Source organism: Phoca vitulina, unplaced genomic scaffold, assembly GCF_004348235.1.
Source record: "Phoca vitulina isolate PV1807 unplaced genomic scaffold, GSC_HSeal_1.0 scaffold28, whole genome shotgun sequence".
Classification (NCBI taxonomy): domain Eukaryota; kingdom Metazoa; phylum Chordata; class Mammalia; order Carnivora; family Phocidae; genus Phoca; species Phoca vitulina.
The window spans coordinates 20,233,710-20,258,400 of NW_022589731.1; the positions used below are offsets into that span (position 1 = coordinate 20,233,710).

A 24,691-nucleotide genomic window follows, 5' to 3' on the forward strand; every position below is an offset into this window, starting at 1 on the left:
CGAAACTCAGTTTAATAGTCACATATTTACGACTTGCTTCAGTAACTTGGGGCCATTTACTAGCCTGGTTTTTTAAAGTGTGGTATTATTTGAAAATACTAATTTACTGTTTGATTTTCGGACCTTCCATTTGTTCTAATTTCAACCTCTGAGAGGCCGGCTTCCAGCAGGATTAACTGATAAGGAGAGATGACAAATCCCTTCTCCTGACCTGAGCAACAGCTCCACGATTCCCCCAAATCCTCCATCTTTGCAAATGGAACATACATACCCCACCACGAGGGTGACTTGCAGAGCTTTTCAACAAAGGCCCGCTCCAAGCTATCAGTGAATCAAACCCAATGCCTCAGTCTGGTGGCACAGAAAGCCCATTCTGTTAGAGTGGTGCTTTAAAATAGCATACATAACAACTCAAAATTCTAAAAAATAGTACTTCCACACTACTATCATATTTGATATCAAGGAACAGTAACATGAAAAAACAACAAAGACCAGATCGTCTCAATAAATTATAAACTATTTTTCTGTGGTTTAAGATCCTTTGCCTAGTTTGTAAAATCAACACAATTTTTCTTAAGTTTAAATCACATATATTTTGAAGTAACTTCTCACTCTTTGCATGTTAAAAATTAAAGCTTTTCAAACAATGTTATTTGTGTTGAAAGCTAATGTAAATGTCTTCAGTTATTTTGTGCAAGGCAGGTAGTAATCTTAATAGTTGATTAATGTTGATTTAAATCAAACCCCTCTTCTCCCTCCACCCCCTGCCCCCACTCAGACACACACAAAAAAGAAAAAGGATTGTAATGCTAGACTTACTCATTACTAAGTTAACATTTATCAAACAAAAATTCAACAGACCCAAAAAGCTGAAAATCATAAAAAATTGTATCACTTTAAAATTTGTATTGTGGCTCCAATATGAAAATATTAGCCCAAATAGAAAAATGGCATATATTAACATATCTCTTCAAAAACATTAATAAATAAACTATTTCTCTTCCAAATTAGCCCTAACTAAAACATCTTTGTCCCCATGTCTCTGAAGGCTTATATATACATATAGCCTACACCACCCTTGCACAAAAGAATGACACTATTCAGTTCTTGATTAGGACAAAAGAGAGATGGAGAAAAGTAGTGAAGGAACTTACTAACTCACAGTCCACAGACCAACACTGTCACTAACAAGAAGCCGCAGAGCTCTTGAAAATTCAACTACTAAACTTCTCTGGACCAGTCCTGGTTCCCCTACTGAACTTTAAGCACCAATAAGGCAGAGACTTAGCACCTGGGAAGCAGAATATTCTAGGGGAAGAGAACGGGTTTTAGTCAGACCCAAAGAATCCTGGCTCCATCCTGTACTAGCCTTTTTTTTTTTTTTTTTAAGATTTCATTTCGGGATGCCTGGGTGGCTTAGTTGGTTAAACGTCTGCCTGCGGCTCAGGTCATGATCCCGGGGTCCTGGGATCGAGTCCCGAATCGGGCTCCCTGCTTAGCTCTACCTGCCGCTCCCCCTGCTTGTGCTCTCTCTCTGACAAATAAATAAAACCTTTAAAATAAATACATAAAGATCTTATTTTTAAGTAATCTCTCTATCCAATGTGGGGCTCGAACTCACAACCCCGAGATCAAGTCACATGCTCTACCAACTGAGCCAGTCAGGTGCCCCAATCCTAGCCCTTTGATATGTAGAAACAGGAATAAGTTAATACATACCTTGAGAAGATATTTGAAGAATTCAGTGACTTAATTATCATAATGTAACTTAACACAGTGTTAGCAGATAACAGGATCTCTTAGTTGTCTTTCCTACTTCCTGTTTATCCTTCACAGTGTGTAAAGGCCATCAGCAGCAAAATAAAGCTCAATAAATATTTCTTGATCAACTCATACATTTATCTGATTTTGTTTAATTATACACATGAAAACTAGGGGATTTTTCTCAGGTATTAATTTTTTTTTTTTTAAAGAACCACCATTCAACCCAAAATATTATACTTATTATGTTTCATAGACAGTCTAATAAAACACTAAGAAAGTTGGTGTTTATTATTCTGGCCCTGGAGTAGTTTCGTCAAAACTTAACGAGCAGCTATATTCCATTCAACTTTACCAAAGCACAAAAACCAAGAATACATCTTTCTATAAATTCATTTACTGCTTTAAAGTTTTTGACTGTTTAGCAGTTACAGGAAATTTTTTTTAATCGAAGAGAAAAATATTTACATTTCAAATACAAAAGAAAACTTTAAAATGATTCTTGGTTGGTCTCTAAAACTCAACCGCTCACATGTTCATATTCTTACCAACCCATTATATCTATTCAACATGTGCATCCTGTGTACTTACTAAGCATTTATTTGCACTTGCATTTCTGTGTCAGGTTAACTTTGATGTGGAGCTTCTTAACAAAGCTAACTGAATTTGTCCAGTGAAAAGTCTCACGTTTTCTGGAAAACCAATGCTGTTACACTGTTTCCAGATCTGCCTCCAAAGCTGAACGTGGGTGTTGGCAGCTCTTCGAAAAGTTCAAATCCTGTTAGACAAGATTAAAATACTTTTAATAGGGACTGAATCCCACAGTTAAGGGAAATCTGTACGAACAATGTACTTGGAAACCTTTTATAAAACTTTATTAAGCTGTGACTGAATTTCACTTGATAATTTTTCAGATCTACTGTATGTGCACAGAGTGTGCATACCCACTAACACTTTAAATTGAACAAGGAACAGACAAGCCCAAAATCAAATCGCAGAAAAGAGGCTTTCCTTCCATCCCTCTTTCCCCCACTTTGTCTACGATCCCTTACTCTGCATCTCCCTCAGCCTGCTACACCACCTCGCTTGTAGGTAGCAGCTGTCATGCGCTGAGGTCTCACCAGGAATCAGGCACTGTTCTGAGGGCTTCATACGTAGTAACTCGATCCACATCACACGTATAAAAGTACTTAATACAGAAGAGTCAAACAATGTGGAAATAAAAATGAATTTGTAGATGAAAAAGTTCTGGAGATGGATGGTGGCCGCAGCTGAACAACAATGGAAACGTACTAAATGTCACAGAACTGTACGTTTTAAAATGGTTAAATGGTAAATCTTACCTTATATATATTTTACCACAACAAAAAAGAATTTGTAACCAAAGATCAAGACCCAGACTGAACTAACGAAGGATCTGGGAAGAAAAGAAAGTAGTAACTTTCAAAGCAGCACAGCGTGATTTAAAAATTAATGTGGATTCAAGAGTCCTGGGTTCAAGTTCCAGCTCTACCACTTACTAGGTGAAAGATATGCTGCCAGGACCCTCAGGTTCTATGCACGGAGGTTACACCTACCAACGCCCCTACCTACGTCGCAGTGATTTTGTAAAGATCAAAATAAGATAACACGGCATTTTCCTGAACTATAAAATAAAATGGAAAGTTAACATTTTATTATTTTGTTTTTAAAAACTAAGACAAGCAAGGCTGGGAAGTTAACCATGGTTTTCCCTCAGTGATGGGACTATTAGTTTGAAGGGTAGATTTTCTTCCCTGGGAGGTGGGGGTGTCTGCATTCTCTACACTTCTATGCCTTGGGCTTCAGCTGAAATAACTCTTATAAAAAGAAAAAATATAAAAGAATATATATTACTGTATCAACTGGTCTTTTATACTGTTTCATTGTGCATTCTAATTCATATTCTTAATCAAACTTCACCATATCTTAACAAATAGCTATAAATTAAAATGCTCATTAAAACTGATCATAAGAAAACTTTTCCAAAGAGGGATTTTAAATAACATGAAATATCTTAATGCTGGAAAATGGAGCCACTGTGGTGGGTACATGGGTACAAACCCTATCTGTTTTCTGAAATTTTTACACATGCTTAAAGTACTTAATAAAAATGTTCAAGAGAAAATGGAACTGTCTGTGTGAATTTTCCAGGACTAATCTTTTAACTCCTTGGACCAACCCTACAGAATTAAGTGCTTATATTTTAATAAATAATACACCAAAATTTTAAAAGTGGTTGTATTCCAGTGATAAGTAATAAATTATCTTTGTTGGGGTTATTGACATTTTTCAATCTTTTTCATAACGAATCTGGATTATTTCCGCAGTAAAATAGGTTTTCTGGAGTTGTTTTTAATTCAGTAGTTTCAAGAAAGTCCAATTCCTTGGACATCAAATTAGAACATCCCACTATCTGGCAAATGATTCAAGTAATCTGGCAAATGACAACACAAAATGTTTATATAAATAGGGCTATAAAGGAAAAATGCAAGATTTATTTCAACAGTTTTATGTTTTGAATAAGGAAAGAAGCAAAGAACCTTAAAAGACCAGTGAAGCAAGCTTCACCCTACACCAAAGGGACCATGGAAGCCAATCGTGAGAAGCCACTGACGAGCCCCCGGGCAGCGATGCGTGTATTCTGTTAGTGTTCTATATCCAACTCCAAACATCATATTCTCAGAGACACATGCCTAAAGAATGTCTTCAATTGTATGTATTTAACATTTCCTGTTGTAACATTTTGCTTAAATTCTGCATTAAACTCTAAAACTGAACATAACTTAAAGTAGTTCTCAGACACAGACACAATTTTAAGCACTCTTTACCAGGCTAAAGTCTGTTCCTCATTATCAAAGACAGACAAATATGTTTTCGTCTGGTGGTTCCAAGGGTAAAAGAGAACACCTGTATTTAAAAACCGGGAAAGAAACTTGCCCTACACAGTGTTAACTTCGAGCATTTATTAAAACTGTCAAGTTTCAGGAAGAAGGAAAGACTATGGATACAGGGCCTCAACAGTTCTAAAGGAAACAAATTTAACATGGAAGATAGTAAAATTAATGGCATGAAATACAAGACAATAAATCACATGTAATTCTTGTTTTCCAGAGGCAATAGTAATGAAACCACAAGCTCACATTCCAAGCCTCAAATACTTCAAGTTTTACATTATATAACCTGCCGAAAAGTCACTGAATGCACACAAAAGGACATGTGTTAAGTGTTCTCCCTCCTACTGCCTATTCCCTTATTACCAAAAAGAAAACAAACTAAGATAAAGTGCATGCAATATAGTTATAAATTCATTTCCCATCAGCTTGTGGCAACTGAAGTTCAAAATTTAACAAAAATTTAGACCATATCGTTTATCAATACTCCATCCTAAAAATTCCTCCCATTTCTTTAAAAAAAAACTTCATGCTAATCTAAAAAAGAGTCTGTGAAAAAAACAAGCAAATACTAGTCCTGGATTCTCAAGGTACTTTCCCAGAAATGCCTGTGCACTGCATGAACAAATTGGCAGGTAAAATATTCCTTAAAACATGCAAGGAACAGTCTGCCAAAGAACTCAAAATATTTGTGTATAGATTACAGATTCTCAATTCTCACAAGATCCCCATGTAGTAGATACAGCACTAACTATACTTTCCTAATGGGGCCAGAAAGGATCCTGTCTTGGCACCAAAACCTTGAAAAAAGGTAGATATTTCCTCAAGAATTAATAGGGACTATTTCTACTACAAAGTCCCTACTTTTTGTTTCTGTGCAATGTTAAGAATAATTGTTCTATGTACACTAAAAAGAAGATAAATCCTAAATACCTAAATGACCATTTTCAAGACCCAGAAAACATCTATAGAATTAAAACTCTCATGTAAGATTTTTTAAAATACTACTTCCATTTGCATATTACTGAATACTATCATTACTGATCACCAGTATATCAGTACACTAAAGTCAGAAGCACAATATACGTGCTTTCTGTTTGAGTCTCTAAATAAGAGATTACACAGCTTAAATGAAGAACTTAACTTTTATAGGCTCATAAATGTTAGTACCTAACTGCCAGGATTTCTTGGAAAATTTTAGAAAGGACTCTGGATCTCTGGCTATTATTTCTTTGTCCTTTGCATATATAGTTAAAAGAGAAGAAAAACAGGCAATTCCCACAAACGGAACAGTAAAACACTAACGCCAAGGGACAAAAAAAAAAACCATTTAAGTATATGAAACCTGAGGTAAGCACACATTAACAACATATAGCCATTTACCTTCACTGAATTCATCTAGCAACTCTTCCTTGGTCCAATTACACGAGGTTATTAGAAAAAAGCCTTTCACGTTCAACGCCCCAGAGAGGGACTTCACATACTGCTTCCTCTTCTCAATCGCATTGTCAGGATTAAGGCTTATGGCATCAAAAGTCCCTTTGTCAATACAAATATGAAATCCAGACAGCTTTGTGGAAAGATTCAAAAAGTCTTCTACCTATATTAAAAATCAATGTTTTTATGAGAACAATTAACACACAATCTCTCCTGAATTTAAGTGACAATCTGTAAAAGATCATGGATAAAAAGACCAATTAGTTATGATGGCATTTTACATATAATAACCATATTTTCAACTTTATAGCTAACTTTCACGTGCTTCATTTCAAGATCATTAAAGCTAAGATTGGTGGAGAGACTGACAGTGTTTCCTGGACATTCCGAATCTCTACAAATTTGGAAACAAGTCAAAGCCAGGTGTACTGCCTGATAACACCAGCATGTAATGGAGCCTGCAAGCCCGGCTTATGGAAAAGTTATTTCTGCCAAAAAGTAGAATATCTGACATGTTCTTAAAGATGACAAAAATTATGCAGAACTCAAAAAGGTCATTAGAAATAAGATGATTTTTAGCTGATATGATTACCAGTTGTGTGACTACAAATCAGAAGTCCCTCAAGCCCTGACTCAGCAGCTGACAAAGCAACTAACGGATAAAATGAATGGCATAAAGCTTAAGAAATCAAAGGACTATTTAAACTGCAGTTACTTAACTTTATAAATATCATGCATTTTAGGTTGTGGAAGTCATACATCAGCCTATCATTCATTTTCAATAACCTATTAATACATTGTAAGCATCTGAAACAGTGACCTGCCTCAATTTCATTTAATACTTTGCCAATGTACTTAATTCTGAAAAACTACTTTGAAAAATTAAGCAATTAGCTCATGATTATTCATACAAACTTAATACAGTAACCACAGTATATTACCTAAAACCCTTTGATTTAAAAATGTGGATTTTTATGTTTATTTACATTAGAACATGGGTTTTTTCCCTCTTCCCTCACACCAAAGTATTCATTATCCCTGAAACAAAAGGTGACCACCATTCTTAAGAGCTCAGTTTAGAGAAGTTCCTATCTGAAACACCTGTACCAAAGTCCTCACTTATTCAACAAGTATGTCATGAACATCTATTATACGCAGGGACTTTTCAGTCACTGAGAATATAAGAGTGAACAAAAAAGAAAGTGTCCCTGTATGAGAATATATCTTATATTTTCTAAAGGGAGAGACAACAAATAAATAAGTTAAACAAATAATTTTAGATGAAGTGCTATGAAGACAATAAAAACAGAATAATAAAGACAGTGAGTGACTGGGAAGAGAAATATTTTGGAAAAGGTAGTCAGGAAAGGTCTAGGAGGTGATATTTGACCACAGATCTGACTGACAAGAATGATCCAAACAAGCTCAGATCTGGGGCAAGAATATTCGAGACAGAGAGCAGCAGATATAAAAACTGGAAAAGGACAGGCTAGACATGTTTCCGGAGCAGAAAGCAACCCAGTGTGACTGGAATACTGGTGATAAAGAGGAAAACAGTGAGAAATGAGGGGCTTTCTAAGGTGGGGTCGGCATTCAGATTCCATTCTCAATGCAACGGGGAAGCCCTTGGAGGCTTGTGAGCAAGGCAGTGATCACTCTGCTTGCCCTGTGGTAACAAACAGTGGGTGGCAAGAGGAGAAATGGAGAGGCCAAGTAAGGCCACTGCAGCCATGGGAGGCAAGAAATGATGGCAGCTTGGACTTAGGAGGGCACATTGGAAACAGCAAGGAATGATCACACGCCTGATACACTCTGAAGATAAAACCAACAGAATGAGGCATAGGACTTAAAGAAAAGAGAAGAATCAAGGATGACTCCTTGGGTTTTAGGTTAGTACAACAGGTGAATGGGAAAGACTATGGTAAAGCAGGTTTATAGAGAAACTAAGAGTTTCCTTTCAGACTAAATGAGAGACTATCGTTATCCAGGCAGAACTGTAAAATATGCAGTTTTTAAATCATTCTAGAGCTCAGACAAGTCTGGGCTAGATATTAAATCCAAGAGTCATCATCTCCTTATGGATCATAGGACACAAAAGTAAACTAAGTAATCTTTGGTGGCACTACATCACTTCACGTATTTACAATTTTTTGACCTAGTTAATCCAAAGTTATTAGCTAGTATTTGTGAGTGTTCGCAAACATGAGAGAATGAACACATTTGCATACAAGGAAGAGGAGAAAATAGCTTCCCCAAGTTGACTAGACTGAAAATTTTAAGTTACTTAAAAATGTTTCAATTTGGATTATAATTAATCCTTAATTTAGAAGTTAAAAAGATATTGTTAGCAATTATACTTTAGAAATGCTTAAACTTTATAACTTTTATTATAAAAAAATTAATAGTAATATAATAGTTACCTTCAACTTAATGTTAGATAAACCCTCTTTCTCTATAATACTTCCAGAAAGCTGTATTGCAGAAGGAGAGTAATCAATTCCAGTAATATTAGAGAAACCAAATTTTGCCTAGAGACAGAGAAACAATTTTATACTTTAGTTTAAAATAAGGTTTTAACATACTGCTTTGCTTATGAATTATAACATCCCTTTAGCACTGGGACTCTTTTATTTATTTAATAGATCAAGTGACATATACTATCCAATAATCTACAGTTTAAATTTTATTGCAGAATCTAAATAGAAACTAAGAGTTCGAATTTATATCAAGTGACAATTCATTTGCTTTTGTAGTATTTGATTTCTATTTCAAAAGAAAATTCATTCTCTCAAAGATAATGAGAATGTATGTATAATATTTTTGCCCTCAAGCAGAAAAATGTAACATTAACTTCTGATGTTGACATGCTCTAATTCACACATAAATCTGTCACAAATTTTACTTAGCACAATTAAGTTATATGAATAAATGAAATGCATACGTAGTAAGTTCTTGAAAAATTTTCCTTCAGTGTAATTACAAATCATAATTTTTCACCAGCCATGTGATTATTAACCACGTTACATTTGTATAGTAATTTTATTTTTGAAATGCTCACAAAAAACTATGTGAGATAGGTTGGGCAGGTATTAACATCCCCAAAGAATTAAGGCGCATAGGACATTAAGAGTTTTGAGCCTAAAGCTATAGTTCTGGCTATTTACTAGTCATATGAACCCACCCAGAGTGTGTGGAACCTGTGGCAAAAGTATGATGGCTTCTGGTCCTCACCTCTACCCCCTAACACTATGCCAAACATTTTTAGAACAATTAGGCTAAAGGTAATTTCAAAGGAAATGTGAAGAAGAAAAGCAGTTGAAAATTACAGTGTAGCCTGAAATTCTCTTCCTGCTCTTCACTATTTACTCAATTTATTTCCTTCAAAACTTAACCTACGCCTACACCTACATCTACACCTTCCCATTAAGACTCCCTTGACTTTTCACTATGTGACTGATTCTAAACTCTAGTAACACACCGATTATATTCCATAGAATTTTGTTCCCTTTGATTATTTTTATTTTAATCTCAAGGTCTAACATCCTCACTTTGAGGCCAACCTCCAACTCTTTTAGGTGTCTCACTCTATACTCTTTGAGATCTTCATTTTCTCCCAGTTTCTCTAAATTCCTGCTCTATCAGGAAGCCAGGATAATCCTATTAATTGACTCTTACCAGTTGCCTCTTCTCCTATTCCTATTTATTCTTACAACAGAACTTAAAAAAAAAAAAAAAAAATCATATATAGATGTTTTAGGTTTCTAGAACAATCATTCAAAACCTCAAACTATCTGCAATATTTTTCACATTTGGTTTCTAGCACTTAGTAAAAAATAAGCAGACATTCAAGGAAACAACAAATGACCAGAAAACAAGGGGGAAGAACTGACATTAGAAAAGACCACAGGAGACCCAAATAAAATAATAATCAGAAACCAATTTTAAAACAACTGAAATAAATAACAGTTCGTAGAGAATTCTGAGAAATAAAAACTGTAACAAAGAACCAAACGAATAACAGAAATGAAAAAAGCAATAATTAAACAGATTCAAGGGTGGGCTTGACAGTAGATTAAACAAAGAAACAAAATTAGTGAATTGGAAGAAAGGTCAAAAGAAAACACTATTAGGCACAGAACAAAAGGCATAGACAATTAAAAACAGGAAAGAACATTAAAAAAATGTAATGGAGTATAAGATCTAAAAAATATATAATAGGAATCTTAGGAGGAGAAGAAATGAGAACTGGGCAGAAGAGAAAATGGCATATGGGTGAGAATTTTCTAACACCAACGAAGGACCCCAAGCCACAGACTGAAGAAGCAATATAAACCTAAAGAAGACTGAAAAAGCAAAGAAAACCAGTATAGTGTATCTAATAAAAACCAAAAACAGGAAAACCTCAAAAGCATCCACAGAGTGGAGGGTAGGGAGATATACAGGAGCAACAAATTACCTTCAAAGACTAACAATTAGACTGAGAGCTGACAATAAGTCATAAAGAATGGAAGCCAGAAAACAGTGAAGGAAAAACAGCCATCTAAAATTATATGCCCAGGGGCGCCTGGGTGGCTCAGTTGGTTAAGCGACTGCCTTTGGCTCAGGTCATGATCCTGGAGTCCTAGGATCAAGTCCCGCATCGGGCTCCCTGCTCAGCAGGGAGTCTGCTTCTCCCTCTGACCCTCCCCCCTCTCATGCTCGCTCTATCTCATTCTCTCTCTCTCAAATAAATAAATAAATAAATAAATAAAATAAAATAAAATAAAATTATATGCCCAGCAAAAAAAAAAATCCATCAAAAATGTAGGTGAATCATTTAAAAAGCCCTGAATATAAGCAATGACTATTAACATCACAAAAATACAGACAATAAAACATTATGTGCCACAGAGGCAAATATAAATGACCATCTATTAAGTTCATTTAAAAAAAAAAGCAAACTGAATTTGTAAAAGCCTGAATCAGAGATTATCAAAATTTTACTTTAAAGGAACAGGGCAGGGCAACCCTGTTGGGACCCCTCTCACTCCCGAGAGACTTTTTTTCTGTATCCTTGCTTAATAAAGTTCTATCATTTTACTCATAATAAATAAATAAATAAATAAATAAATAAATAAATAAAAAATAAAAAATAAAGGAACAGGGCATAAATATTTTAGGCTTTGGGACCCCTCTCACTCCCGAGAGGTTTTTTTTTTCTGCTTCCTTGCTTAATAAATTTCTATCACTTTACTCATAATTAATAAATAAATAAATAATAAATAAACAAACAAACAAACAATAAAGGAACAGGGCATAAATATTTTAGGCTTTCCCAGCCACACAGTCTCTGCCACAACGACTCAGCTCTACCACCACAGCACATATACAGGTACAGACAATAGGTATATGAATGAGTGTGGCTACATTTCAATCAATATTTTTAAAAACAGAGAAAGGCCAGATTTGACCCTCAAACTGTAGTTTACTGAACCTTATTCTAGATCTAACTCCCAACCTACAAAAAATACAGGGCGCAGAAAACATTTTAAATGATAGAAGTACAATTAGAAAATCCACACTGTGGAAAATCATTTGGGACGAATAAACTACCTTTTACAACAAAAATATCACAAAGTAAGGAAAAGCTGTAGGGAGAAAAAAAGCCTTAAGAGACTATCAACCAACTGCAACATGTAGACTCGATAGCAGAATAGAAATAAGAGGAAAAAAAGTCTGTGAACCTAAAGACCTATCAAATCTGATCAACAGAGAAAAATGGGGAAAAAAAATGAACAGAGCCTCACAGACCTGTGGAACAATATCAAAAGTTCTAACTTTGCTATTTCCAGACTCCCAAAAGAAAGAAGAGTGATATAAAAAAAGTTGTTTCCCATTGATGAGTATAATCATGAGGTTTTTCTTTTTTAGACTGTTAATATGATAGGTTATATGATTTTCATATAATGAACTGGCACTACATTCTCAGAATAAGCCCCATCTGGTCATAGTGTCTAATTCTGTTTATATATTACTGGACCAATACCTCAAAAATTGCAAACTCACTCAAATGAAATAAATACCCGTAACAGGACTATAAGAAAGTCAACAAAATTCAACATCTATTCTAGAAATAAGAAGCAATCTCGTCAACGTGATAAAGGACATCTAAAAAAACATCCTACAGCTAACACACACCCCCCCCCCCTTTTTTTAAAGCCAACACATCCTTAATGGTGAAATGCACACGTAGATTGGAAAACTAAGACTGGAACAAGGCAGGAATGTCCTGCTGTTACCACTCCTAGTTAACATTGTATTGAAAGCCATATCTAGTGTAATTAGGCAAGAAAAAGAAATAAAACGCATACAAATTAAAAAGGAAGAGCTAAAACTGCCTCTATTCATAAACAATGATTGTCTACACAGAAAATCCCAGAAAACCCACCAAAAACTCCTAGAACTAATAAATGCAAGGTTACAGAGTACAAGGTCAACACAGAAAAATCAACATATTCCTAGCAATAAACAATTAGAAACTGAATTTCAAAAAGCAATACCATTTAAAATACTCCAAAAATATATATTGATACAAGTATAAAAATATGTACAAGATCTATATGCTGAAAATGAAAAAATGCAGATGAAAGAAATCAAGGAAGACCTAAATAAATGAAGAGACATACCATGTTCATGGATTAGAAGATTCTAGATAGTAAAGGTGTCAATTCTCCTCAAATTACAGATTTAGTTCAATTCCAACCAAATTTTCAGCATGGATTCTTTTGTAGATAAATACAAATTGATTTTCAAATTTATTTGGAAAGGCAACAGAATTGGAATAGCCAAAACAACATTTGAAAAAAGTAAAAAATTGGCAGAATCACACTATTCAACTTTTAAGGTTTACTAAAAAGCTACACTAATCAAGACAATGTGGAGTTACAAAGGGATAGACACATCAATGAAACAGAGTCCAGAAATAGATATACAAAAATATGGCCAACTGATTTTTGGCAAAAGTGAAAGTTCAATGAAGGAAGGGCAGTCTTTTTAACAAATGGTATTAAAACAAAGGGACATTGGGGCACCTGGGTGGCTCAGTCAGTTAAGCGTCTGCCTTCGGCTCAGCTCATGATCCCAGAGTCCAAGGATCAAGCCCCACATCGAGCTCCCCTCTCAGCAGAGAGTCTGCTTCTCCCTCTGACCCTCCCCCATCTTGTGTGCGCTCTCTAATAAATAAAATCTTTAAAAAATATATTTTTTAAATAAAACAAAGGGACATCTATATGCAAAAAAAAAAGAATCTTGACTTGAACCTCATATCTTATACAAAAATTAATTCAAAAAGGATCATCATAAAAAATTAAAACTATAAAAATTTTTAGGGAAAAAGAAAGGAGAAAAAGTAGATTAGGCAAAGACTTATTAGACAGGACACCAAAAACAGGATACATTTAAAAAAAAAATTAGGGGTGCCTGGCTGGCTCAGTTGGTGGAGCAAGCAAGTCGTGAATTCGAGCCCCACGTAGAGATACTTAAAAGAAAAAATATAAATAAATAACTCAATAAACTGGAACTTTATCAAAATTTTAAACTTTTACTTTTCATCTCTTAAGAGAATAAAAAGAGAAAAGCCAGACTGAAGAGAAGCTAGAAAACATTTACAATCATGTTTCAGAGAAGACTTGTATTCAGAATATACAAAGAACTCACAAAATTCGACAGTAAGAAAACAAACAATTCAATCCGAAAATGAGCAAAAGACTTGAACAGAAATTGCCCAAACAAGATATAAAGATAGCGAGTAAATAAGTACATGAAAATATGTTCAACATAATCAGCCATCAGAGAACTACAAACGAAAACCATCATTAGATGCCACTATACACATATTAGAATGGCTAAAAGAGCAAACATGGACAATTCCAAGTGTCAGCAAAGATACAGACCAACTGGAACTACCATACATTGTTCATGTATGTGAAATGTGAATGCAAAATAGTACAACCAGGCAGAAAAATGGCTTGGCAGTTTCTAATAAAATTAAACATATATTTACATTAGAGAAATTAAACATGTTCACACCAAAATGTTTACACAAATGTTTATAGCAGCTTCTTCATAATTGCCAAAAACTAGCAACAACTCATACGCCCTTCAACAAGTAAGTGGATAAACAAACTGCATGCAATATATCCATACATCAGATACATTTCAGAAATAAAAATGACTACTGATACACACAAAAATGTGGATGAATCTCAAAAGCATTATGTTGAGCAAAAGAAGGCAATCTCAAAAGATTATAATGCTGCATGATTCCATTTTATAGGACATCTCAAAAACACAAAACTAGTGATGGAGAACAGATCAGTGGCTACCAGGGGAAAAAGGTATGGTTACATAGGATGCAACTATTCTGTATCCTGACTGTAAAGGTGATTACATCAATTTGTACATGTATTAAAATCCATAGAACTCTATGCAAAAAAGTCAATTTTACAATATGTAAATTTTTTAAATTTAAGAGCAAATTATGAATAACTTGATGCTAATAAAATTTTAACATTTAGAAAGATTGATAAATTTCTTGAAAAACACAATACTCTTGCCCTATCAAAAAAAACCTCCACATTCCAGAGGATGTCACCAATAATTCTTCTGAATGTTTAAGGAAGAAACAAAGCCAATTACAAATTCTCCCAAAGAATAAAAGGAGAGAGATTTCCCATCTTGTTCTGAGGCCAGCATAACCTTGATACAAAAACCTTACATGAAAATTTCAGGTAAGGAATATTACTGGCTAATCTCTCTCATGAAACTATATAAATCATAAACAAAATAAATACTACCAAATGAAATCCAATAATATATGAAAGGATAATACACAGCAATCAAACTTGGTTTTCTTCAGGAATGGAAGTTTAATAGTGAACAATCAGGGGCACCTGAATGGTTCAGTCAGTAGAGCATGCAACTCTTGATCTCCAGATCGAGAGTTCAGGCCCCACAATGGGTGTAGAGCTTACTTAAAAAAAAAAAAAAAATTAAAAAAAAAAATCAATTCCTAAAATTTTTTTAATAAAAATGTCAATTAAAAAAAATAAAGACACCCTATCCCAAAAACAATCAATTCAACATTAATAAAATCAAGAAGAAAAATCATCTAATCATCTCAATGACTATCAAAGAAAGCAGCTAATCAACGCCCATTCATGATTAAAAACTTACATTAGGAATATAAAGGAACACCCTCAATCTGATAAAGACTATCTATAAAAACCTGTAACTAACATCATATGTAATGGTGAAATAGTAGAAGCTTTCCTCTTATACTAGGCAGTGTTACAAGGCTATCTGCCTTCATAATTTCTATTCAACACTGTATTCAAGAGTACACAGCATTTCAATAAACAAGACATCAAAGTTGAAATTGAAAAAATAAAACTACATGACATTACATTATAAATCCAAAAGAATCTATAAATAAACTATTAGAATTAATATCTGAATTACTGGATACAAGATTAATAGAGAAATCTGTTGTACTTTTATTTACTAGCAATGAACTATTAAAAAATAGTATTTTTTTAAGATTTTATTTATTTAGGGGTGCCTGGGTGACTCAGTTGGTTAAGCATCTGCCTTTGGCTCAGGTCATGATCCCAGTGTACTGGGACGGAGCCCCACATCAAGCTCCCTGCTCAGCAGGGGGATGGGGGGGGCTGCTTCTCCTTCTGTCTGTTGCCCCCCTGCTTGTGTTCTCTCTCTCTGTCAAATAAATAAAATCTTTAGAAAAAAACTTACTTATTCATTCAGAGAGAGTACAAGCTGGGGAAGGGGCAGAGGGGGAGGGGCAGAAGAGGAGGGAGATAATCCCCAGCAGACACCACGCTGAGTGCTGAACCCAATCCCACGACTCCAAGATCATGACCTAAGCGGAAAGCAAGAGTCAGACATTTAACCGAGTCACCCAGACACCCCTGGAAAATAAAATTTTAAAAGCATAACAGTAACTACTGCAACAACAACAAACATCTAGAGACCAATCTAAGAAAAGATAAATAAGATCTCTACAGAGAAAACTACAAAATATTACTGAAAGAATATAAAGAACTAAATAAATGGAGGAACATTATCACGTTCATGGATTCAGAGACTCAATATTGTAAAGACCTAAATCCTCCTCAAATTCAAGGCAATCTAAATCAAAATCCTAGGATTTTTTTCCCTGAAAAGTGATGAGTCTAAAATTTAAATAAAGGGCACCTGGGTGGCTCAGTCGTTAAGCATCTGCCTTCCGCTCAGGTCATGATCCCAGGGTCCTGGGATCGAGCCCCACATCGGGCTCCCTGCTCAGTGGGGAGTCTGCTTCTCCCTCCCCTACTGCCCCCTGCTTGTGTTCCCTCTCTCGCTGTCTCTCTCTCTGTCAAATAATTAATAAAATCTTAAAATAAATAAATGAAATTTAAATAAATATGCATCCTCCCTGAATTAATCTGTAAATTCCTAATCAAAATGCCAGGGTATTTTTTTTCCTGAAAAGAAGTAAGATTATTCTAAAATTTAGATAAATATGGAAAAAGCTAACTAACAACAGCCAAGACAACAATGGAAAAGAGACCAATGTTGGAGAATTTACATCAACAGAATATGAAGGGGCACCTGGGTGGCTCAGTCGTTAAGCGTCTGCCTTTGGCTCAGGTCATGATCCCAGGGTCCGGGAATCGAGCACTGCATCAGGCTCCCTGTTCAGCGGGGAGCCTGCTTCTCCCTCTCCCTCTGCTGCTCCCCCTGCTTGTGCTCATTCTCTCTCTCTAATAAATAAAATCTTTAAAAAATTAAAAAAAAAAAAAACCAATATGAAGACATAAAGCCACAGTAATCAGGACAGCAAGATACTGGCATAAGGATAAGCAAACAGACCCAAAGGAATAGAATAGAGGATCCAGACACAGACCCAAGCACACACCACTACTTGGCTCATGACAGAAGTGCAGTGGGGGAAAGAATGGACATTTCTACAAATGGTGCTTGGTTAAGTGGACAGTCATAAGGGAAAAAATAAACCTCAAACTTTACCTCACAACATTCACAATAATTCATCAGAACCTAAATGTGAAGAAAACAATACAGCTTCTAGAAGAGCACAAAGGAAAATATCTTTGTAACTCTGGGCAGGCAAGGTTTAATATAGAATATTCGAAAGCACCAACAATTTTTTAAATGATATATTAAGCTTTAGTAAAATTAAAGAACTTTTATTCATCAAAAGATGCTATTATAAAAGTGAAAAGGCAAGTCATGCATTAAAGTATTTGTGATACAAAGGTCATATACCCAAAATATATAAAGAACTCCTACAAATCAGTAAGAAAAACATAGGCAACCCAATTTTAACATAGGCAAAAACTTGGACAGGCACTTCACAAAAAAGAATAGCCAAATAGCCAAAATGCATATGAAAATATGTTCTACATTTTTAGTCATCAGGAAATAATAAAACCATGAGATACCACTACCCACCTACCAGAGTCACTGAAATTGTATAAACTGACAAGACGAGGTGTTGGCAAGGATGGACTTCTCACACACTGCCAGGAGTATCAACTAGTACCACCATTTTGGAAAATTGTTTGGCAGTATCGGTAATAATCCAGTACTGGAAACAGCCCAAATGTCCATCAACAGGAGAACAAATGCATAAATGAAGGAACGACTGCATAATTAAATAAACTGTAGTATTTTCATATAGTATAATACTCTATCACACTGAAATGAAGCAACCTACTGCTTCACCTAACAGTGCAATACTGAAAGCAATCTCTGGAAAGAGGGAACTTCACAAATCCACGTTCAGCAGAAGATCAAAAATAAATAACATGCATAACCATAACATCATTTAAATCATATCAAAAACAGGTAGGGCACCTGGGTGGTTGTCAGTTAAGCGTCTGCCTTTGGCTCAGGTCATGATCCCAGGGTCCTGGGATCGAGTCCCACATCAGGCTCCCTGCTCAAAGGGGAGTCTGCTTCTCCCCCTGCTCCTCCCCACCACTCATGCTCACTAGCTTGCACTCTCTTTTTCTCTCTCTCTCTCTCACAAAAATAAATAAAATCTTTTTAAAAAACTTAACTAAAAAAAAGAAAACAGGTAAAACTCAATGTAATGGACAAAGAATAATCTTTTCAAAATATGGTGGAAACAATTCAACATTCATATGACAAAAAAAAAAAAAAAGAACCTCGACCAGTATCTCATACCTTACAGAAAAATTAACTCCAAAATAATCATAGATCTGGGAGCCTGCGTGGCTCAGTTGGTTAAGCATCTGCCTTCAGCTCAGGTCATGATCTTAGGGTTGTGGGACTGAGCCCCACATCGGGCTCCTTGCTCAGCAGGGAGTCTGCTTCTCCCTCTGCCTGCCACTCCCCCTGCTCGTGCTCTCTCATTCTGACAAATAAATAAATAAAACCACAGTGAGAAACCAGCACAGCTAACACCAAAAAACAGCCTAACATATGATGATAGACATCAGAATAGTGGTTAACTTTAGAAGGGAAATGGGGGTGAAGGGAACGCACAAAGGGGCTTCTTCTATGATGCTAACAATGTTTGATTTCTTGATCAGTTTGGTGAGTTACACAAAGGTGTTCATTTTGTAAAAGCTATATACTTAATGACCACTTTTTTATATGTAAATCATACTCCATTTAGTAAGTACACATTAAAAAAGAAAGTAACTTCCCTTAAAAGACTCCACATGTAGGTGGCTTCACCAGTGAATTCTACCAAACATTTAAGGAAGAAACACTAATCATTAATAAACTCTTTCAAAAAATACATTCTTATTTAATGATGCCAGCATAACCTGATACTAAAACTCGACAAGAACACTACAAAAAAGTTAAATTACTGAGACAATCTTTCTCATGGGCTGAGTTGCAAAAATCCTAAACAAAATATTAACAAACTAAATCCAATGATGTATTTAAGTTGGAATTCATTCCAGAAATGCAATTAACATTTGAAAATGATCAATGTAATTCATCAACACGAACAGGCTAAAGAAGAAAGTTCATATGATTATCTCAATAACAGGAAAAATATTTGATAAATAACAAGATTTATAAGAAACAACACACTTGCTTTCAGCAAAGGAGGAATAGAAAGAAACTTTAGTCTGATACCCAGTGATCCACAAAACAAATTTACAAGCTAAGATCATACCTAACAGTGAAACTTTCAAAGTAATCTCTGGAAAGGGGGAAAAAGACAAAGATGTCTTCTGTTACCACTTCTTTTCAACTTTCTACTAGAAGTCCTAGACAGTGTAATAAGAGGAGAAAAGTTATAAAAGATTGGAAAGGAAGAAAGAAAACTGCCATTATTCAGTCTACATAATTATACAGTTAACCATTTAACAACACAGGAATTAGGAGTGCTGACACCCCTTGCAGTCAAAAATTTGCATTTAACTTTTGATTCCCACAAAATTTTGCTAATAGTCTATTGGGATTTTGGGGTGGGAAGTTGGTTTTGTTTTGTTTTGTTTTGTTTTAGAGCGAGAGGGAGAGAGCACCCTCGTGAGCGGGAGGAAGGGGCAGAGGGAGAGGAAGAATCTTAAGCAGGCTCCATGCTCAGCACGGAGCACAACATGGTGCTCAATCTCACAACCCTGAGATCATGACCTGAGCCAAAATCAAGCATTAGACGCCTAACCGACTGACCTACCCAGGCACCCCATAGCCTATTGTCGACTGGAAACCTTACTGATAACCTAACAACCGATTAACATGTATTTTGTATGTTATGTGTATCACATATTGTATTCTTACAATAAAGAGAAAGGAAAATATCAAGAAAATCACAAGGAAAATACATTTACAGTACTATACATACATATATTTATTGAAAAAAATTCCACAGGGGCGCCTGGGTGGCTCAGTCATTAAGCGTCTGCCTTCGGCTCAGGTCATGATCCCAGGGTCCTGGGATCGAGCCCCGCATGGGGCTCTCTGCTCGGCAGGGAGCCTGCGTCTCCCTCTCCCACTCCCCCTGCTTGTGTTCCCTCTCCTGCTGTGTCTCTCTCTGTCAAATAAATAAAAAAAATCTTTTAAAAAAGAAAAAAAATTCCACAAATAAGTGGGCCTGCATAGTTCAAACCCGTGTTGTTCAAGACTCAACTGTATATGTAAAAAATCTGAAAGACTCTACTTAAACTATTAGTCTCAAAGGATAAATCATTAGCCTCTACAAATAAACTACTAAAATCCAAAAGAATCTACAGGTAAACAAGAGAATGAATAAAGCTGAGTATAATTAAATCTTATACAGCAATGAAAATGAATGTGTTACTACTACACACAACTTGAGTGAATCTTACAGAAAGTGGAGAACACACTAGAAAGAATACATACTGGAGTCCTCCATTTATTCAAAAACAGGCAAATTAATCTCTAATGTTAAAACTCCTTGCCATTAGTGGTTACCTTTAGAAAGCAAGGAAAGAGTAATTTAGAAAGGACTGGTAGGGAGTTCAGGGGAGTTTCTAGAGTCTGTAGTATTTTTTACTTCTTGACCAGGGTGATAGTTCATAGGTGACCACAGGTGTGTTCACTTTGTGAAAATTCACTGAGCCACATGCTTTCGATTTGTGCACTTTAACATATATATATGTTATACCTTACGTTTCAAAAACATTTACCAAAAATTTTTCTAATCATACTCCACTGCTTAAAACATTTTAATGGCCTCCCATAGCCTAAAAGTAAAATCTAACCTGTTAGGCATGGCATATGATATGGCTCCTACCTTTAACTTAATCCTCATCTCTGTCCATCCCACATACACACTTTATATTCTAACTTACCAAATTATTTACAGGCCCAGTATGTGCTATGCTGCTTCAAACCTTCACGTCAATTTTTTTTTTTCCCTAGCAATCTCCACACTCAACATGGGGCTTGAACTCACAACTCTGAGATCAAGAGTCACACACTCCACCAACTAAGCCAGCCAGGCACCCCCCAAACCTTTAAATATTGTTTCCACTGCTTGAAATTCTCTCCCTCTTTACACCCCACCCACACTCACCACACCCTGCCCCTGCAATTTCCACCCAACTTGGATATTAGCTCCTCCAAGACCCTTCCTATCTCTGTTGCCCAAAGTTAACGGCTCTCTTTCCTATACTCAGTGATCTATTATTGCACATATCAACCTACTGTGTTGTTTATATGTCTGTCCATCCTCTATTATATTAGAACAATTCAAGCACAAGGTCTACGTTTTCCGCTTGGCAGGTGGAAGCCACTCAATAAATTTCACCATTATATATATATCCTCATAAATTAAGTCAGTAAAGCCTTCCACAAGGAAGCCTAAGTGTTTAATTTTCTCCACAGTACGTACATGCCACAGCAATGAGCACACAACAGGTACACAACAGTGATGGTGTAGTTAGTAGAACGTGTGCCAAAACTCAGCTCCACAGACAAAATACTCTCTTCAAATCATACGCTCACCTAAGGTAAGGTATTCATGTCCCACCAGAAGTGTAAAAAGGTCATCTTTCTTTCATACACACACATTTCCAGAGTTCTGAGCTAAAGAAACCAATTAAGATCATCTTGTCAAAAGCTTTAGGAAAGAACCTACACTACCCCCAGAGGAATTAAGTGGCCCAAAGGGCCAAGACTAGGACTCAGATCCCCTGGCTTCTCATTTAATGCTTTCTCACAATCCATGCAGCCTCCCTTTTGGACTATGTGACTTCTGAAAGTAAGTGGTACAATTGCTCTACTACTTTTTTTTTTTTTTGCTCTTCTACTTTAGATTAACATGATTAGTATCCTCATTTCCAAGATTTTTTTAAAATTTCATTTCAAAATTTGGCTTTAATACATGAATACTAAAAGTACCAACAAGTTCAACCAAGAAAACACCATTTCCAGTTCCAATATCAAGCACTGAAGCATCCAATGGAATCTTGCGTTTTTGCATCCACCTTATTAGCCGATTCATACTCTCTTCTCCAAACCTATTAGAAACAGAGAATCCGTTAATCAAATACCAGAGGAATATAGAGCAAAGATTACAACTATATTCCATTTAAGCAGCTTATTCAATATGCTCAATTAAGCCTTTTTTGAAAGAAAGAAGTAGCATCTGTGACTGCTTAAGCTTCACCTCTACTATTATTTAGGAGAGAATGCCCCCAAGAATAGAACAGAACAGATAAGGTCAACGTTACTTATTAATGTTTCACTACATCAGCATTAACACTTGTATATGTTGATGGCTCAAAATTTTATTGCTTATTGAAAAAGGACGATCACAGGATGACAGCAACTTCCTAATACAGGTTTCCCCCACTAACTGCAAGCAGAGCATTGCTATGAAATCTTTCCTAAGGCAAAATGGCACAAAGCGAAGAAGCAATGACCAGTAATTTATGTGGTGAAATTTTCTGAGCATTCCCAGGCCCCAAAAATAACCTCTCTTACGCCTGATACCGCAAGACACATCTTGCTAACAGAGGCACAAAATAAATCAAGATAAAGCACAGACGCTCACAGACACTGTTCAAAGCTATGGCAGCCTTATGCTGGGATGCTGAGTGTAGTTCCCCAGGGAAGGAGCCTGGGAGCACCACTCTTGCTGCTAGGGGTGTGTGCTGCCTCCCTAATGGCTCCCTGAAAAACAAAGAGTGAACGCTATTTTTGCTTTTCACCTTTCTTTGTACAAGCGAAAATCTTCGGATTTCTTTTAGTTAGCAAAAACAGGTACTACTGTAAGTCTTTCATAAAAGCCAAGAGACATAATGTGGATTTTCAAAAAGCAGGGGATACCTGTATTCTCATCAAATTTAAGTCTGGACCATTAAAAGAGAGAGAAGAGAGAGATTCTTTAAATCTACCCGCTAAAGCCAGAATCAGTCCAAGGTTCCCAAGACTTTCAGGTTGTCTTTCTTTGGGGGTAACCACTTAAAAGACACACACACACACACTCACTCACTCTTCTGAATCATAATTCCACTATTTTTTCTAACTCACCAGATTTCTCCTGTATCTCCATATTCTTGAAAAGTTTGCAGCTCTCTCTCATAGACAGCATCCCAACTATATAATCAAATGCAAAGCAAGATTCTTGAATCAAACTGAATTACGATTTAAATATGTGTCTAATACATTGTAGGTTTTTATGACAAGTTTAAAACATTATCAGTATTTTCAGTAAGTGCACGTAGATCAATCTCTTAACATCCTTATGTTAAAAGAATGAAAGACAGATAAACAGAATAAGTTTACACATGTAAAGCACTAAGTACAATACCTGACACATAAAAATACTATATATTTTAGCTTAAAAAACAACACAAACAAGTATGTGTCCAAGGATCCCTAAATCCCAAAGTCCAAAACTTTCACTGTACAGGCATGGTGTCATTATAGCACATTTCAGTCTAAAACGTGCAGACACAAAGATTTCCTACCAATACAGTGGTTACTCGCAAGGGAACTCAACAAACACAAGCTCTGCCTAAAGGTTAAAGTTTAGGATTTACTCCTTGTAAGTAGTTTCCCCTCCCCATCATGTGCCTTCTCTTCCGACTTCACCTCTCTAGAATCGCTGCTCCCTCTCAGTCCTCCAACTCACCTCTCGTCCTTACCTATTCCCTGTCATTCGTTCACCCATCTATTAATTCGTTCATAATTACTGAACATCGATCTAAGGTGAGATCACTTTCTCCTCGCTCGCTCCTCAGGTCATCCTTTACTCCCACCCCTTCCAGCTCCCACGTCCCTACCCCACCCCTTGCCCACCAGCCCTACGTCGGCCCCACCCCCTCGCCCTTTCCCCAAGCCTGCCCCTCTGGTTCAAGACCCCCACAAGGCCTCCCCAAGAGCTTGAGCCCGTTCCGCACCTCTCGAGCCCTTTACACGTCGACTCCCTGAAATGCCTCTTATTCCAGCCTCGGGATTCCAGCCCGTCAGTCCCCTCTTAGCTTCCTCGCGTCACGCCCCCAAGGTCGTCCCCATCTTCCGGGGCCCTTTCCCCCTTCCTATCGCCTCCCCGGGGCCCAGCCCGGGCGGTGCTGCTCACGCTCCCTGCCCGATGCCACACTCACTGCTCTCGGGTCCCCAGCGCCGACGGGGCGAAGCCATCCTCTCCGGGACTGCCCCTTCGGGACCGCTCCGCGGCCCCAGTGCCGTCCCTGTCACCGCCGCCGCCGCTGCAGCCGCTACCGCCGGCGCCCGAGTTCATCCCGCTCCGCGCCCCGGAGGGCCGTTGGGGCCACCATAGAGACGAGGCACGGGCAGAGCGGACTCGTGGGTGGGCGCCTCTAGGCGGCGGGAGGCCACCCTCTCTACTACTCCTGGCCTCCACTTCCTTAGCTCGTCTTTGGTCCTGAGTGGAGGTTCGCAGACCCAGGCGTGGACCGAGGGGGCCTCGCCTCCCTCTCTGCCCACCAACGCCAGAGTCAGATGCACCCCCTTCCTGAGGTGCCCGCCTAAACGCCACTACATTTGGGGACTGCTGTTTGTAAGGGACTGTGAAAAAGAAACAGGTCCAAAATGGAGTCAGTTTTGCA

At 36.9% G+C, this 24,691-nt stretch overlaps 2 protein-coding genes across 4 annotated transcripts in view; both read right to left on the reverse strand.

The window, feature by feature from the left end:
• Window positions 1-2,433, reverse strand: part of FAM53B (family with sequence similarity 53 member B) — a 117,926-nt gene extending 115,493 nt beyond the window's left edge. The window contains exon 1 of the mRNA XM_032423485.1: window positions 2,353-2,433. The gene's annotated coding sequence lies outside the window, so the exon portion shown is untranslated. The remainder of the gene's footprint in view (window positions 1-2,352) is intronic.
• EEF1AKMT2 (EEF1A lysine methyltransferase 2) lies at window positions 1,600-24,386 on the reverse strand. 3 transcript variants are annotated; one of them, XM_032423487.1, is made up of 6 exons: window positions 24,227-24,386; window positions 23,151-23,216; window positions 22,021-22,135; window positions 8,531-8,638; window positions 6,057-6,273; window positions 1,600-2,539 (listed from the first exon to the last, which is right to left on the reverse strand). In XM_032423487.1, the coding sequence occupies exons 1-6, from the start codon at window positions 24,361-24,363 to the stop codon at window positions 2,445-2,447; spliced, it is 738 nt and encodes a 245-aa protein (XP_032279378.1). In that variant the 5' UTR covers window positions 24,364-24,386; the 3' UTR covers window positions 1,600-2,444. The 3 variants fall into 3 exon arrangements, with proteins under 3 accessions (XP_032279378.1, XP_032279379.1, XP_032279380.1); XM_032423488.1 differs by lacking the exon at window positions 24,227-24,386 and adding an exon at window positions 24,023-24,190 and having other exon boundaries at window positions 22,017-22,135; XM_032423489.1 differs by lacking the exon at window positions 24,227-24,386 and adding an exon at window positions 24,023-24,190 and having other exon boundaries at window positions 22,017-23,216.
• Window positions 24,387-24,691: the final 305 nt, after the last annotated feature.

What these genes read in the sequence shown, in the direction of transcription:
- EEF1AKMT2 (XM_032423487.1), bottom strand. Translation starts at nt 24,363, where the DNA reads ATGAACTCGGGCGCCGGCGGTAGCGGCTGCAGCGGCGGCGGCGGTGAC. An exon ending in TATCTAACATTAAGTTGAAG is followed by an intron (nt 6,274 to 8,530) that starts GTAACTATTATA and finishes TTTTTAATATAG; the next exon opens with GTAGAAGACTTTTTGAATCT. An exon ending in GCTAGATGAATTCAGTGAAG is followed by an intron (nt 2,540 to 6,056) that starts GTAAATGGCTAT and finishes CTTGTCTAACAG; the next exon opens with GATTTGAACTTTTCGAAGAG.